General features: G+C 42.0%; 1 protein-coding gene across 1 annotated transcript in view; it reads left to right on the top strand.

The window, feature by feature from the left end:
* Positions 1 to 10,742: 10,742 nt before the first annotated feature.
* LOC147035264 (extracellular calcium-sensing receptor-like) overlaps positions 10,743 to 17,034 on the top strand; it is a 42,228-nt gene continuing 35,936 nt past the window's right edge. Inside the window, exons 1-2 of the mRNA XM_085864667.1 lie at positions 10,743 to 10,949; positions 16,336 to 16,459. Coding sequence (XP_085720793.1) covers positions 10,797 to 10,949; positions 16,336 to 16,459 — 277 coding nt within the window. The 5' untranslated portion in view covers positions 10,743 to 10,796. The remainder of the gene's footprint in view (positions 10,950 to 16,335; positions 16,460 to 17,034) is intronic.

The following is a 17,034-nucleotide window of genomic DNA, read 5'->3' as shown; positions in this document are numbered from 1 at the left end:
ATACAGCTCTCTCCAATTTAGTAGTTAGGATAATTAGATGTGTGACAGGAGGTCACATTAACCTTGGCAGGAGCCTAAGGCTCTGGGGTAGATGTCTGTGTTACGTGAGAGGAGGAGGGGGGGGTCCACAGATAGAATGTGGGAACACTAGCTTGTTCCATGTGCTCGAGTAGTGTATAATTACTCCCGCATTAGGGATATGCTAGAGGGAAATCGTACATAATATGTACACTGACGGGTGCAGTGAATGTTAAAGAAAGAGTATAATCGGGTATGGTTGTATTGTGTAAACCCTCCTGTACAGGAAAGGCCAGATGGAGGACTTGGGGCATCTAACACGAAAGGCCCCACAAAAGCGCCACACTCTTTAAATGGGAATTATCATGGGCCTTTTGCTCAAGTTTCTGCAATCCACTTGCAATGCAGTCAGCTGTGGATCCCTGGTTGAGGACAGAACATTAACAAGAGGCTGCCCCACAGAGCAGGACAGCCCAAAAGATGGCACCTCCCACAGATTGCGGGTGGCCAATTGCTGGAAATGTGGGTACGAGAGGTAGTTAAGGTTGTGTCCATGCACGCACGAGATGGATGACTGATTTATTTGTGGAGATAACATCTCTCTGTTTGCTCATCTCTCACTGAGAAGGACCTGCCCCACTCCACCTCCTCATTGTCATTATTCCTCTGCTTCACCATCATCTCATCTTCTACCCTGTGCTACACCTTCACCCTGTGTCATACCAGCCTGTACAACATGGTTCATGAAACAACAATACCAGATAGTGTCTGCTTAAATTCCTGGACTGCCCCTTTAATGGTTTGAATCTGGTATTATCGGCGCCATTAGTGGGGATTAATTATTTTCATCAACATAAGTGCGTGTGCCTCCCTACTCATTTGTGCTTTGAGCACCTGGTTTGTTCTGGTTATTAGTCTCTCCCGAAGGGGTTGGAAGATAATTGCAACACCCCTGTCTGTATTTGGGTCGTCGTCTTTATTTTTTCACTTCAAAAATTTTCTCTCTGCAACCAATTATCCAATCAATGTGAAACTTTAAACATATGAGAGACTTCACATGGAGAATATTTTGATAATCACTGACATCATATGTCACATGGTATGGCTGCCATATTTGATAAGTTAAAAAATGGACATCTTCTCCAAAACTGCTCAACAAAAAAGTTGAAACCTGGCATATGTCATTAACTCCCCATGGGGTAAATGTATATATCGTGATACGAATCACATCATCGGTGAAGTGGTATTCCAGCAATAATTGGTCGAATTGAAATCCTTTTCCGAAAAATCTGAAACGTCATCTGCAGTAAACCCTCAAATATCGTGAGTTCTGATATCGCAAGTTTCAACCAATCGCAGGCAACCAATTGTATTTCGATTTATTTAACGTGTTATTTCATTTGCAGCCAATCATGTTTTTTGAGTTGAGATGAGTTATTGTTTGTGTCCACATGTTCGACTGCCTCCCATTACAAGCCTTTTTTTGTTTCTCACGCACCGTTAATTATGGTAAATCAGAACAGCATACGGGAACAAAGCTAAATTTAATAGCGAACATAGTGAGCTTCATACTTAACGCGTGCACATGAGAGAATAGGAAACAACAACAACAACAACAACAACACAATACCCTGGCAATTTGGAGTAAGTGTCGTTGGCTATGACCCTTTTGCTTCCGGTTTTTTTTAAACGCTGTGCGGTGTATAAACACGATTGGGTTTTATTTTTATTTTGTGAATATTACTTAATGCGTGCTCATCAGAGAATAGGAAACAACAACAACAATACAATACCCTGGCAATTTGGAATCCGTGTTGTTGGCTATGATGCTTTTGCTTCCGGTTTTTTTTTTTGCTTCCGGTTTCTTTTTTTTGCTTCCGGTTTTTTTTTTTTGCTTCCAGTTTTTTTTTTTTGCTTTTGCTTTTTTCTTGCTTCCGGTTATTTTTTGCTTCCGGTTTTTTGTCATGGGGAATGATGCATGTCGAGAGATAAAGGCATTGTCGGATATAGGAAAGACCCAAATATCAGACATGGTGTATATTTCCTCCACTGATTTTAATAAAGATATCTCCCGCATCATCAAAAAATAATTTTTAATCGTGATTTACATTATTTGATCGCTGATCCTGAATCCAAGCCGAAGTAACCGGAAATTGCGTATACAGTTGTGAACAAGTTATAGGCAAAGTCAGAAGCGAATGTAAGAAGAATTCTACTTTCGCTTCTAGTATTTTTTTTTTCAAATGAGATCCTGTTCTAGGCGGTGTAGTTGTTGTTGCGAAGGTAATGTTGAGGAATTATTTTTTTCCGATGCGATCCTGTTCTAGGCGGTGTAGTTGTTGTTGTGAAGGTAATGTTGAGGAATTTTTTTTTTCCGATGAGATCCTGTTCTAGGCGGTGTAGTTGTTGTTGTGAAGGTAATGTTGAGTATTTTTTTTTTCAGATGAGATCCTGTTCTTGGCGGTGTAGTTATTGTTGTGAAGGTAATGTTAAGGTAATATTTATTTTTTCAGATGAGATCCTGTTCTAGGAGGTGTAGTTGTTGTTGTGAAGGTCATGTTGAGGTAATTTTTTTTTTTTTGATGAGATCCTGTTCTCGACGGTGTAGTTGTTGTTGTGAAGGTCATGTTGAGGAATTTTTTTTTTTCAGATGAGATCCTGTTCTAGGCGGTGTAGTTGTTGTTGTGAAGGTAATGTTGAGGTAATAGGTAAAGTCAGAAGCGAATGTAAGAATAATTCTACGTTCACTTCCAGGCTTTGCCTATTCCACATTAATGAATCGTCATCGAACAGGAAATGACACATACTTATCCTGTAATGCTATATCTACATGATCGAGTCGACACACAGCAGTTAATAATGGAGCCCAAATGTAAAACGGCTTCCGGTTCTGGGCTTGGAGCTTTGGCAGGTCTCCTTCAGGGCTCTCTGCTGACGATCCCGAAGTTAAGTTTCTGTTCGTTATTTGTCCCGTTTTAACTGTTTATTTTCTCACCTGCATGTTACTGTGTGTTCCAAGTTCGGTTTTGTTTCAAAAATCGTGCTATTTTGTGAGTTTTCGTCGACCTTGTCTTACCGAGTGCTTGAGGCCTACCCATCGTTCCTCTTGGTGTACAATGATGTTTATTTGTATTTTCTCCCCATTACCTTCAATCTCTGACCAAAAAAGATTGTGTTTAATCCATCAAGAAATGTGTTTAATCGCATCTCTGACCAAAAACTTTTAAAAAAACCCCAGTTTGCTATGAATGTTCACTTTCCATCAACCATTCTTTTTTTTTCCAATTTCAGTGCCAACTCACCCCTCTCACCCCTCACTCTCAAAGCAACCATCACACTCTTCTCCCTCCAAGCCTCCCTCTCACCTCTCTCAAAAACTCCCTCTCACCTTTCTCCCACCATTCACCCCTCACTCATCCTTCTCAAAGTCCCCCCCCCACTCTCATCCACAAAGCTACCTCCTTCCACTGCCCTCTCACCTTCATCTCTTTGCGCCACCTCCTCAAATCCTCAACTGGCTTCTTCCCCCTCTCTTGTCCCCCTCTCCATCAGCACCACAAAACCTTTTCTCCTCCTCATCTGGCCCCTCCCCTAGCTATTCTGCAATCCCCCACACTTTCAACAATCCTCCTTACCACCCCCCTCCTCTCCCATCCCCTGCACCCAAAGCCTCCTCCCCTTCCTCTTTATTAACAGTGTGGACCTCAAATATCCGGGGACTTCGCTCAAACCTTTCAGATCTTTCCACACAGGTTGCCACTGACAAACCAGACATAATCTGCCTCACAGAAACGTTCCTCCCCCAAGATGTGTCTGACTCCCAAGTATCTCTCCCTGGTTACTCCCTCCTCCGGTATGACAGAGCTGAGCCTTGTCCTGGTGGAGGAGTTGCTCTCTTCATCAAAGACTCTATTCCTCACTCTCCATGCACTGCCCTCACTCCCCCACACCCCCAGGAAACCCTCTGGTTACGGCTTCCCCTCCACTCCCACCTCATGCTTATATGTGTACTGTGCCGTACATCTAACAGTCATGACTCCATTTACACCTCACTATCTGAAATCATGGACCAACTTCTATGTTTTCATCCAAACTCTTTCTTCCTCACATGTGGCGTCTTCAATTGTCATCATGCCAGTTGGCTAGGTGTGGGTACCTCTCTTACCTGTTATGGCAGTTCAGTAAAAGCTTTCTGCGACTCATTGGGACTATCTCAATTGGTCAAATTCCCGACCCGGATCTCAACCAATGGTACTCCATCTCTTCTGGATCTGATTTTGACAAATTTCCCTGCCAATATCTGCTGCTGCTCTTCCGCTCCAATCGGTTCTTCTGACCATGTCCTTGTCAAAGTGGATATCTCTCTGGGTATTATCAGAGAACCACCTCACCGCCGTCGAGTCTGGCATTTCACTCAAGCCGACTGGCAGAGTTTCCAAGCAACCATCAAACTTATAGACTGGTTTCCTATCGCTACTTTCTCCAACATCAACTCATTCTGGGAATTCTTTCAAAGAAACTTGCTCTCCCTCATGCACAGATTTATCCTCTCTCGTCTTCAGTTGTCCTACCCTTCCTCCCGCCCTTGGTTCAATGAAGCTTGTGGCGAGGCAGTTGTCCTGAAACAACTTGCCTTTACCTCATGGAAAGCAGACCCAACTGAGGATTATATCAGTTCCTTACATAAAGCTCGGAACAAGTGTGTATCTACCCTCAGGAGAGCCAGAAAACAACATCTTTCTAAGCTCAAGTCTGAACTTTCAAACCTCTCTCCCTCCTCAAAATCCTGGTGGCATCGAATCAAATCTGTTTCTGGTGTATGTTCCCCTCCATACCCTCGCTTACCTCAAATGGCCGCACTGGTGATGCTGCACATGAAAAGGCTGAATGCCTAAACTCGGTGTTTGCAGCTAAATGTGTCCAAAACCCATCGCTTTCTCTTCCCACCTTACCCAGTCACACCCAACTGTCCTTGAACTCTGTGTCCTTTTCTCCTGACAAGGTGGAGAGCTTGCTGTCAAACCTCGACTCAGATTCTGAAACTGGTCCAGACGGCATCAGCCCACTTGTCCAAAAAACCTGCTCTTCTGCTCTTGCTCACCCTCTCTCTCTTCTATTCACCCTCTCATTTGCGCAAGGACATCTGCCATCTGCTTGGAAATCAGCAAACATAACTGCCGTGCAAAAACAGATCCCTGCAACTACAGACCAATCAGCCTTCTCCCAATCATCAGCAAGGTCATGGAATCCATCATCGCTTCAGACATTAAATCCTTCCTCTTCTTCAATGGCTTGATTTCCGATCATCAATTTGGTTTCAGACCAGGTCACTCTACCCTGGATATGCTGCTTCTGCTCAACCAGCAATGGATGGAGGTGCTCAATGCCAGACAGGAAATCCGAGCCGTATCCCTGGACATATCACGTGCTTTTGACACGGTCTGGCACCCTACCCTGCTCCCCAAACTCTTCCTATGTTATCCAAGGCCACCTCCACTCATGGCTTGCAGACTTCCTCTCCTGTCACAGTCATCGTGTAGCCTGAAATGGAGTTCTATCATCCCCTCTTCCTGTCCAGGCTGGAGTTCCTCAAGGTAGCGTTCTGGGCCCTGTTCTTTTTCTGGTTTTCATCAATGATCTCTCAGACTCTCTGGAAAATCCTCTGTATCTCTTTGCCGACGACTCCACCCTCTGCCGTACTATCGATCATCCCTCAGACCGGCAAGCAGCAGCTTCTTCAATCACTACAGATCTGGGTAAAATCACAAACTGGTCCAACACGTGGAACATGTCTTTCAATCCAGACAAATCTCACACTCTCACTATGTCTCTCTGAAAGGACTGTTTGGAACCCCCCCACCTCCCATCCACTTTTTCAACAATCCTCTGGAAGAAGTCCTTTCTTTCAAGCTTCTGGGCCTCACGTTCTGCCATGACCTTTCCTGGGAAAGCCACATTTCAAACCTCGTCTCCAAAGCCAGTTGCCGACTGGGAATCCTCCATCATGCAAAGTCGTTCCTCAGCCCACCTGAGCTCCTGACCATGTGCAAAGCTTTCGTCCGCGGCCTGATGGAGTACTGCTCTCCCTCTGGGCTGGTGCTCCTGTCTCCCACCTTTCTCGGCTTCACGCTTTGGAAACCAAGGCATTTCGGATCATTGGCATCTCCCGCAATGAGGCTAAGTCTTTGGGCTTCTCACCGCAGGCTGGTCGGTGGTCTTTCTGTCTTCTCCCATCTCCTCTCCAGCCTCCCCCCCCCCTGCTCTCTCTGCAAATTGTCCCCACCAGATTTCCGCAGGGCACTCAAGGTCTGCCAACAACCCCCTTCTGATAAAACTACCAAAATCTTGAATCACTGCTCACCTTCACACTTTCATTCCTCTTTTTTTCCTGCCTTTGGAATAAACTCCCTCACTCTATTCAATCCCACTCTTCCCTCCAGGCCTTCAAAACAGCTGTTCACCACCACCTCTTGTCATCCCCAATCGAAATCCTTGATCTTTTCTACCCCCAATAATCCACCCAAGCCCACATCCTTCAAATCCCCTGCTTTCCTTCCTGAAAGTCCCTGTAATGTCCATCTTCTATTCCCCGTGTTTCCCTCACGGTCCCTCTCCCTTCCACAGATCTCCTAATGTCTCTGTTCCCCACTGTTTTGTCCTTCCCACTCCCGCCCCTCTTTTCTCATGCCCTCCTTGCTGTGTGTTGTGTGTTCACTCTCACACGAGCTTCGACAAGGTATACAAAAAAATAATAATTATAAAACATGCAAAATATTATGCCAAAAAGCAAAGAAAAGTTATGGCATTGTGTGAAAAAAATCGAGTTGTTAGATACATTGGCACGAGGTGAAAGTGCAGATTTTGAGTGGACCAGTGTGTGGGAGAAACCATTGTGGATTTACCAACATTTCCATGATGCACCTGGGGTGAAGGCTCCAATTCAACCATGGGGACAATGATTCTGCAAAAATAACTACCCACTGTAGCTCATGGAACTAATTGAGGAGAAAGGGTTTATGCCAGAGCAGGTTTTTAACCCCGAAGAGACAGGATTATTTTGGAAGAGGATGCCATCTCATACCTTCGTGTCCAAGGAGGAAAGATCTGCTCCGGAATAAAGTGGCTAAGGATCGCCTTACTCATCATCTTTGTGGCAATGCAGCAGGTGATTTTGTTGTGCTCCCAATGATAAATAGCCATCGCAAGTTCTTCATCCACATCTTTCTAACCTCCATCCTTCCCCCTCTTACAGCATCATTTTCATCCCAAGCTAAGTCTTTTGTTTTCTATCTATGGCAGAGTATGTAATATGTTTACCTTCACCCACCTTGCTGTTTTGTAAAAAGCTTAAATGGTAAAACTCTTGTGTTTTTGTTTTATACTGTATTTATTTTATTTACATGTTTATTTCAATGTAAACATGCTTTATTGTATCTATTTTACATGTTTATTTCAATTGTGATGTGTATATTTCTGGTTGCCGCTGACCTTTGTCTGTATATTCTCGCAGCCCGGGAATTGAACCTCCCTTTTCCCATTGGCCCTTGATTTCCACTATCGTGGTTTTAACTATCGTGGCATTTTCCAGGAACCTAACCCCTGGGATATTTGAGGGTTTACTGCGTCTGATTTATGACTGAATGTGAGTGAAGAAGTAAATTTATGACATCATACAGTGGGTCACATGGTTTGGTGGCCATATTGGAATGAAAATATAAATATAAATAATCTTCTTCTCCAGAACCACTTAACGGATTGATGTGAAACCTCATGCATATAATCAACTAGCCATGGCGAATATAGCCTGACATTTTTTTAATATTCATATTTATTGATGCAATTTAGCATTAATGTGCACAAGTGATTGTTAAATATCATAATAATCAATTGATAAAATTATGGATAATGATAATGTGAAATATTAGGTTGCATGGATGATATGGTTATATGGGCCATAATAGCAGTGTGATCACAATAGTCAAGTATGAATTCAGTATAGTGGAAATTCAAACGTTTTGGTCCTTTGCAGAGGTCTTTATGAGATCTGCAGAACAGAGCATCTGCATGAGTTGAGCCTCACTTTCAAGCTGTCGAGCATTGGTTTGAATCTCAGCCAGGCTATTAACTGTCATCCTGGTGTTTCGCAGGCAGGATGATGCATCGATGATTGTGCTGTCTCTCAATTGAACAATAAACTGAGCTCCCTGTTTGCCAGCATTAGTTGGCGGATTGCAAGATTCAATGATGCCCTTAGTGAAGAGGAGGTGAGCTATGGCAGGCACCCACAAAGTTCCAAGATCTTACCCTGAATTCCTCTGTTGGAGTTGCAACCCATCCAGGAATTTGTAACCCTCGCCAAGAAACTGCTTTTGCAAAACCAAGGTACATCAATGTACAATATATAACAAATGCTACCAAATGCTACCACAAATGCTACCACAGGGAATGCTACCATGAACCCTTGTGGCACACCAGCATTTGCTCCAAGGATTCTGATAAGTAGAGGGTGCCTGCCACACATCCACCTTATTTAGGCATCCATTGCACAATTTTCAAGGATTTAGGCAGCTTGGAAATAAAATATTACAGTTATAATAGCTGCTTCTGTCTTTTAGTTGCAATCTGTGACAGAACTACCCACTGTGAACAAGCAGTGTGTTCACAACTACACTGCCACACACAGTATCAGTCAGCCAAACGTGTTTTTTGTTCTAGCAACGCCAGACCACCTATTGGGAGGGGAATCTATCCATGGTTGAGCCTTCATCACTCATGAATGGACTCCCTTCAAGAAACGAGCTGACAAGTTTACGTCATAATCTTCAATGCTAAATAGTAAGTTTTTTTAATGCAGTAGTGACCTTGAACCCTGTGCTGGACTATTCCAGTGCCAAAAGGTTTGTATAGCTTATGTAGTCTTCTGATACTGCCTTCAGCATTGTGCCTTTTGGGTTCTTACACAAACTGCAAGAGCCAGAATTTATGTGCACTGTACATGAACTATATATATATATATATATATATATATATATATATATATATATATATATATATATATATATATATATATATATATATATATATATATATATATATATATATATATATACACACACACACAACTAAACATGTCTTTGGAATTTGTCATTACCTTATATTTACTGCAACAATTTTTTATTTATTTTTTTTTTTTTTTTTTATACCTTGGTCGAGGCTCGTATGAGAGCTAACACACAACTCACAGCAAGGAGGCATGAGACAAGAGGGGCGGGAGTGGAAGGGACAAAACATTGGGGAACAGACACAGGTGAACTGTGGAAGGGAGAGGGATGGGGATGGGACGGGGAACATGGCGAGGGGAAGATGGACATTAAAGGGACTTTCAGGAAGGAAAGCAGGAGAATTGAAGGAAGTGGGCTTGGGTGGATTATCGGGGGTAGAAAAGATCGAGGATTTGGATGGGGGAAGATAAGAGGTGGTGGTGAACAGCTGTTTTGAAAGCCTGAAGGGAAGAATGGGAAAGAATAGAGTGAGGAAGTTTATTCCAAAGGCGGGAAAAAAGAGGAATGAAAGAGTGAAGATGAGCAGTGATTCGTGATTTTGGTAGTTTTACCAGAAGGGGGTTGTTGGCGGACCTTGAGCGCCCTGTGGAAATGTGGTTGGGACAAATCGCAGAGAGAGCAGGGGGGCAAGGCTGGAGAGGAGTCGGTAGAAGACAGAAAGACCACCGACCAACCTGCGGTGATTGAGTGAGAGGCCCAAAGACTCAGCTTCATTGCGGGAGATGCCAATGATCTTAAAAGCCCTGGTTTCGACAGCGTGAAGTCGAGAAAGGTGGGAGGCAGGAGCACCAGCCCAGAGGGGAGAGCAGTACTCCATCAGGCTACGGACAAAAGCTTTGTAAGTGGTCAGGAGCTCAAGAGGGCCGAGGAAGGACTTTGCACGACGGAGGATTCCCAGTCGGCGACTGGCTTTTGAGGCGAGGTTGGAAATGTGACTTTCCCAGGAAAGGTCATGGCAGATAGTGAGACCCAGAAGCTTGAAAGAAAAGACTTCTTCCAGAGGATTGTTGAGAAAGTGGATGGGGGGGTTTTGTAAACGGTCCTTTCGAAGAGACATAGTGAGAGTGTGAGATTTGTCTGGATTGAAAGACATGTTCCACGTGTTGGACCAGTTTGTGATTTTATCCAGATCTGCAGTGAGCGAAGAAGCTGCTGCTTGCCGGTCTGAGGGATGACAGATGGTACGGCAGAGGGTTGAGTCATCGGCAAAGAGAAATAGAGGATTTTCCAGAGAGTCCGAGAGATCATTGATGAAAACCAGAAAAATAACAGGGCCCAGAACGCTACCTTGAGGAACTCCAGCCTGCACAGGAAGAGGGGATGAAAGAACTCCATTTAGGGCCACACGTTGTCACAAAGTTCTGTAGGATATGTAATCAATAGGATTAATTTGTAGAACAATAATAAGATTTTTCTGTAAATATCTTATTGAACAACCACCTGTTATCTGATTATTTAGTTAAACTTAAAAAAAAATGATTATTGAAAGCAAACAAAAATGAAAGAATACTCCCAGGTATACTTTGCTATGGGAAAATATTCTGAAAGTCCATATTCCCACAAAGGCAATAAAGCTCTATTTACATGTATTTTAAAATGCTAGAAGTAAAAATTTAGCTTCCCTAAAAAATGTTTTTTCAGCTCCTTTTTTATTTACGAAAAGTACACTTCAAAAACAACCTTGGTCAAGATGTATATTTTGATGAAAATGGTGATATGCCTTCTGTGTTTGACATCATAAACTGGCAGAAGGATGGAAAGGGAGGAATAATGTTCACAGTGGTCGGCAGATATGACCCGCAAGCTCCTCCAAATGAAAAGTTTATTTTGAACATGGCTCCCATTGTGTGGATCAGAGAGGAAGTTGATGTAAGTGATGTCACAAGAAAACAAAGCAGTCCAAACACAAAATTGAGTTATTAGGTCGATCACACCGATATCACCAAAACGCTGTCTTTTTTGAGGTATTTTTTCGTAAAGATGTTGTTATTTCAGGTAAATTTTGAACGATTCTTTTAACATGCAAAAGACTGATTAAGTGATAAAGCGACAATGAAGCTGTCATTTAAAAACATTATGCAAGCACTGCTCTTATTATCCTCATTTTGTCACCGTTTCACATTTATGGTAATTATTTCCATGAATTAAAAATTCTAAATTCCTGCCATAACCTCGTCAAACTTCAGGCCTGGCCAGCCAGTTCATGAAAGATTTGGGCCAAGCTCCTCATGGCCAACCTCGTGAGAACATGGAAATAATTGTGGCCGTTAAAGAAGAAGATATTTGTTTCACTTCATGTTGTCACTTATTTTAATCTTTTAAGTGAGAGAATCCATCCATTCAATCCCATTAAACAAGTTTTTGTAATATAGTTTTTCAAAATTTAATAATCATATTAACTTTCACTTTACTTGTAATAAGTCCAGCCAGCAATGGACGACTCCTTGACACTCAATGTACAAACTACTATGGTTTCGGTTTCAATATTTTTACGTCTGCCACCGAAGGTGAAGGAGGTTATGTTTTCACTCCTTTCTGTCTTTGTTTGTTTGTTTGTTTGTTTGTCTGCAGGATATCTCAAAAAGTTGTGGATGGATCCGGATGAAATTTTGTGGACATGTTGGGTGTGTGACACGGACGAACTGATGAGATTTTGGTGAGGATCCAGATCTGACGACTAGAATTTTTTAAGTGATTCTTCACCATTGCGATACGGGGCCAAAAATTATATATAGCACGATATCTCAAAAAGTTGTGGACAGGTTGGGTGTGTGGCATTGACGAATTGTTTCGATTTTGGTGAAGATCTGAATCTGGATCTGGATACGAGGATCATTTAATTTTTAAAGTGATTCTTCACCATTGAGAGATAGGGTCGAAAATGATATAGTACTGTATAGCATGATATTTCAAAAATGTAATGGGCCCGATATGTTCTCGTGGATCAGGCATTAAGTCACGGAGGTGTGCCCTCCACTGAGTGCCCTTCTATTTGTCATTGTTTCTTCACTTGTATTGCACTTCAGTTCGAGACTTGACATCTTTCTTACATGGTCGGAGGCTCATGGAGGAGCTGCAACACAAATCACGTGCACAGATGCAAACAAATACATGTGCCGACACTGGATTTGACATCTGACAAAAGACATCTGAGCTTCGGGGAAAATGACGTAATTCTCCAGGTACAGTGCATGCCGTGTTTAAGACATCGCTTTTCTCCCCACACTCAGCAGCGCAATTTTTAAAAAGTTCCTTCAAAGTGGTTTGTTTGTATTCAATCCCTTAAATCAACAAAGGCAACAGCATCTGTGACCAGCCATGGTCGAAATATTCAATGTGACTCAGCCATGGTCAAAATCGAACTGCTTACCACTCAAATTCAGGAGATCCTCAAACCATGATGTCACTTAGTCTCTCAAAAAATATTTGAACAGAATATCACAATTCAGCAAATCTATTCACACTTTGTCAATGTTAACCTTCTGGTGATAATATTATTGTGTGCTCTGGGTTATTGCGACAACCAATAGATTCCACTAAGAAACAATGCTTAAGCCAACACCAAGCACACTGTTTTTAATGTGACTTAGAATTTAGAACATGCAACATTATTAGCCCCCGTTGGACTAAATCTGAAATGGGGGCTTATACAATGTGGTCTCGCCCATCCATCTGTGCATCTATCTGCAGCTATATGTCAGACATGTATGGACCGATATTATTCAAACTTGGCACAAAGCCAAGACGTTATGGTATACATATGCACATATTTTGGTTTCACGATTCGATCAAAGTTAGCCGATTGGTGCCCATTTTAGTTCTAAAAACATTAGTTTACAAACAAAAAAAATTCTGAGGCAAGCATGTGAATCGGTGTTTCTGACTAATTTTGATATGCTGAATTCAAATTTCGAAACAGTTTTGCTCTATGACCTCGAGTTTTTTTGCTTTCACATATCCCATTTTCTTATTATAATGCATCTATTTTCTTATAATATAATGTGTTTATTTCATATATTCAAATGGCATATTACAGAACAAAACGGATACAGAACACTGACATAACTAAATATTACTATTACTTGGATATAAGCATATATACACATCATAGTACTACAGTCAGAAGTGAGTTTTTTTTGGAGGATCTGGTGTACTTTGCCTTCGGGATGTCGCACAGGAGCATCCAGCAGAAGTCCCCCATCATGCAGGGGTTCCACTTGCCTTGGTAGTTGCTCTCCATCTTGGTGGAACCTTTCCCCATGTTCGTCACTTACTGCTCCGAGGTTCTGGGGAAAGAAGTTGAGGTGGGAGTGGAGAAAGTGAATCTTGAGAGACATTCGGCAACCCCATATCCTGATAAGCCTGCAGCAACTTCTCGACATGCATTTGGTAATCTAGTGCCTGTGTGTTACCAAGGAAGCCATGGCAGACTAACTTAAATGCTTCCCATGCTCTCAGTTCCTTCAAGGTGAGCTTCTCCTTGAATACCTCATCCTTCAGCACCTCCCTGATCTGAAGTCCGACGAAGATGCCCTCCTTGAGCTTGGCAGAACTGAGACCTGGGAACAGAGTGCACAGGTGATGGAAGGCAGTGCCATCCTTGTCCATGACCTTCATGAAATTCTTCATGAGGCCAAGCTTGATATGAAGAGGGGGAAGAAGCACCTTGTTCATGTCCACCAGAGGATTTTCTTGGACACTGTGTTCCCCAGGCACGAAAGTGCTCTGCGACCCCCAGTCCTTCTGTATGTAGTACTTGGACACAGCCCCACTGTCCCAGAGACAGAGAAAGCAGCAGGACTACGTGAAGGCCGCCTGCATACCCATAAGGAGCCCAATGACCTTGAAGTCCCCACAGAGGCTCCACTGATGCTGCTGGTACTTGACAGCTTCCAGAAGGAGCTCCATATTGTCATACGACTCCTTCAAATGAACTGAGTGGCCAATGGGAATGCGGGGGTATTTATTCCCATTGTGCAGGAACACAGTCTTCAGACTTCGCTTGGAAGAGTCTCTGAAAAGATGCCAATCTGAGGGATTGTGTGGGAAGCCAAGGGAGGTGAACAGGCCAACGACATCCGTGCAGTAGCACAACCTGTTTTCCATGTCGAAGAGTGAGGCGAGCTCCTTGTTCCATGTCCTGAAACTGCAGATCCTTGAAAAGGGTTGTTTAAAAATTAAAAAACCCAGCTACTTTATATAAAAGTATCATCCTACCGGATCATTGTTGAGCAGCACTAACCACCCTCTCTCACCACCAGTAAGCTACTGGCATTCCCAGCAGCACAATGCACATGTTTGACCTACGGAGTTTTTTTTTTGGATGATGCAAATAGCGTCATCGGCTTGCCAAAGTGTTAATTTGAGTTCAGCATCCCTAAATTAGTCTAAAACACCTATTTATGCAGTGTATTACTGAAATATTTAGATATTTTTGGGTCTTGGGCTATATGTATACATGTACGTACATGTATATATGTATATCTCAAAAACGAGAGGTGATGAGTAAAAATGGATTTCGTATCTGAAATCAGCACCCCAAAATTAGGTTAGAACACCTATTTTCATGCGTGCCTAAATTTCTTTGTAAACCAGTGAAACCCAATGTTGAACACATCCTCAACCATTTCTCGGAAATACATTTTAATACCGATCTTGTTCAAACTTGGCACAACCACAGTACATGATAACATACACATGCACCTCACTTTATTTTGTGATCCCATTGGTGATTCTCCACAGAAAAAAAAAAATGAAGTTGGAACCAAACTTGTACACTTTGCACAAAGACACCAAACACAGTAATGCTTCTCAACAACAATGTGTGATACTGATCTTTTTATCTTCTCTCCTGGTAACACTTTGCCATCAGGTTCACAATTGCCTTTGTTGTAAATTATGTGCAACTGCCTGCTCTGCTCACTACACCATCAAGTCGATCATTGACTTCTACATTGTAAATGAGTTGTGACCTCCTTTATTGCTCACTTGCACCAAGACCTTCCTCATGTGCTTGATAGATCTTTATCTCAAAGTGCCTACATACTGTGAATGCTGATTTATTTTCAGATGTCTTTTGTCAACTTAAGCCTGGTGAATTGGCTTATATAACGGTTAAGGTGGGGTGCTTTTTTTTTAATATACATGGTCAAGGCTCGTGGAACAGCTAGGACACAGAGCAGATCAGGGCACAACATCACAAAGGGAAGAATAGTTAGCTCAAGATATTAGGGTCCTGAGTTCGAACCTTGGTTGTGGTTTTAAAATAATAGCAGCAGGGTTGACTCAGCCTATCATCTTTCTGAGGTTGGCATCATGAGTACCAACTTACTGGGAAAGATGAGATATTTGAGTATCCTGTGTCAGAGTGGGTGATCCGTCCATGATTGCACCCCCAAGCCATGGAAACACTGCCTCATCTAAAGATGTGAAAGGAGTGGTTCTTGTTTTTCTTCCTTTTCTTTGACAACTGTTGCTCTTTTTGACCACATGCTTCGTTCAGGATAATTTATGGTAATCTGAGTAATTTTATCAATTGTAAATAAGTAGTTAGCTTTTGTGAAGAGGAATATAATTTGTATCAACAGACAATATGTCACTGATCTGCAAGACAAAGCAGTCGAAAGAGTAAGGGATTCCAGGGACTGTTGTCAGCATCTGATGAGATAATTTACCACTGTGTGAGGAAGACAGCATATTGCAAGCTTAAACAATTAATTTTCCTTTTTGCACTGCATACATTTCGGCACCTTTGTCTGATGACAGCCAAGACAAACACTCCTTTACAAGGAAATGATCAGAGGAAGACAGAGGGGTTGAGAAGGAGCAAGAAAGGTCCAATGGCATGTTAAACTTTAATCAAAAGAAAATGAATTTCAAAGGTATGCCATTTAAGATAATATCACCATGACAAATTAGCTCACAATTGGAGAATCTTTGGAAACATTATATATTCCAGGGCTGCTTTGGTAATGAATAACTTGAGAAAAAAATTAAATTTTGTTTGTTATTCTACACATGTTCAATTCCCGTGTGTGAGACATACTGATAGAAAAGTTTAAGAGTCCCAACTCAACTATTGTTCCAATAAATGTTCGTTTATGTCCTGTTTTTGGAAGAATTTTATACTGTGAGAACATAACATGACCCATGTTTTGTGTCCTTTTCACCCAAAGAGGTGGTGTACAATTTTATGATCACCATTACCAGGTTTAAACAATCGATTTGCAAAGTTCAACTTCCTTTTCAATTTCAGGTTCCACGCTCTGTGTGCAACGAACTCTGCCAGCCTGGTTCTCGTAAAGTGTCCTATCCCGGAAAACCCTTCTGCTGTTATGACTGCATTTCATGCATGGATGGGGAATACTCCAATAATACAGGTAGAAACTACTCGAGACAGTTTAATCACACACAGAAAAATATAGACAAATACTCTCGACAGTTTCGATGCTGGTACCTGTGCAGCATATTACACATCTACTTTCATGATGGGGTATATGTTAATCAAATCAATCTTCATAAACTATCATCTTGTGTTCAAAATCAAAAGCCTTGTACGATTAAGGTTAATACAATTCTGAGAAAAGGAGCAGTAAGAATTGATATTTTGCTCACAAGAGAACAGATGAAGATCTTGAACGATACTGGCTCACTTAAAATTAAATGTCAAAACCAATGTTGAAGAAATATTCAACAAGAGAGACGAGTGGAGGATTTCTCCCATTTCTAATTCCTTTATTTTCTGGTTCAAGTGCAGCTGGAGCATTGACGGGTGGTATTTCAGCAGTGGTGAAAGCTTCCAAAGAAAGGAAGGCTCAACTCCAGGCTCAAAAAGATGGAAAGACATAACAAAGAGTTGGAGAAACAAATTAGTGGAAGTGGTATAATTGTAGATTTTGCTGAAAAACTTGAAAGCCTACCTGATAAAGCAAGATTGTTGGTTGGAGATATGCTT

This window comes from Eptatretus burgeri, chromosome 1 (assembly GCF_056783735.1).
Source record: "Eptatretus burgeri isolate ZD-2024b chromosome 1, Ebu_testis_v1, whole genome shotgun sequence".
NCBI classification, from domain to species: domain Eukaryota; kingdom Metazoa; phylum Chordata; class Myxini; order Myxiniformes; family Myxinidae; genus Eptatretus; species Eptatretus burgeri.
The sequence above is the reverse complement of the archived record's forward strand: the minus strand, read 5'-3'. Positions and strand labels throughout refer to the sequence as shown.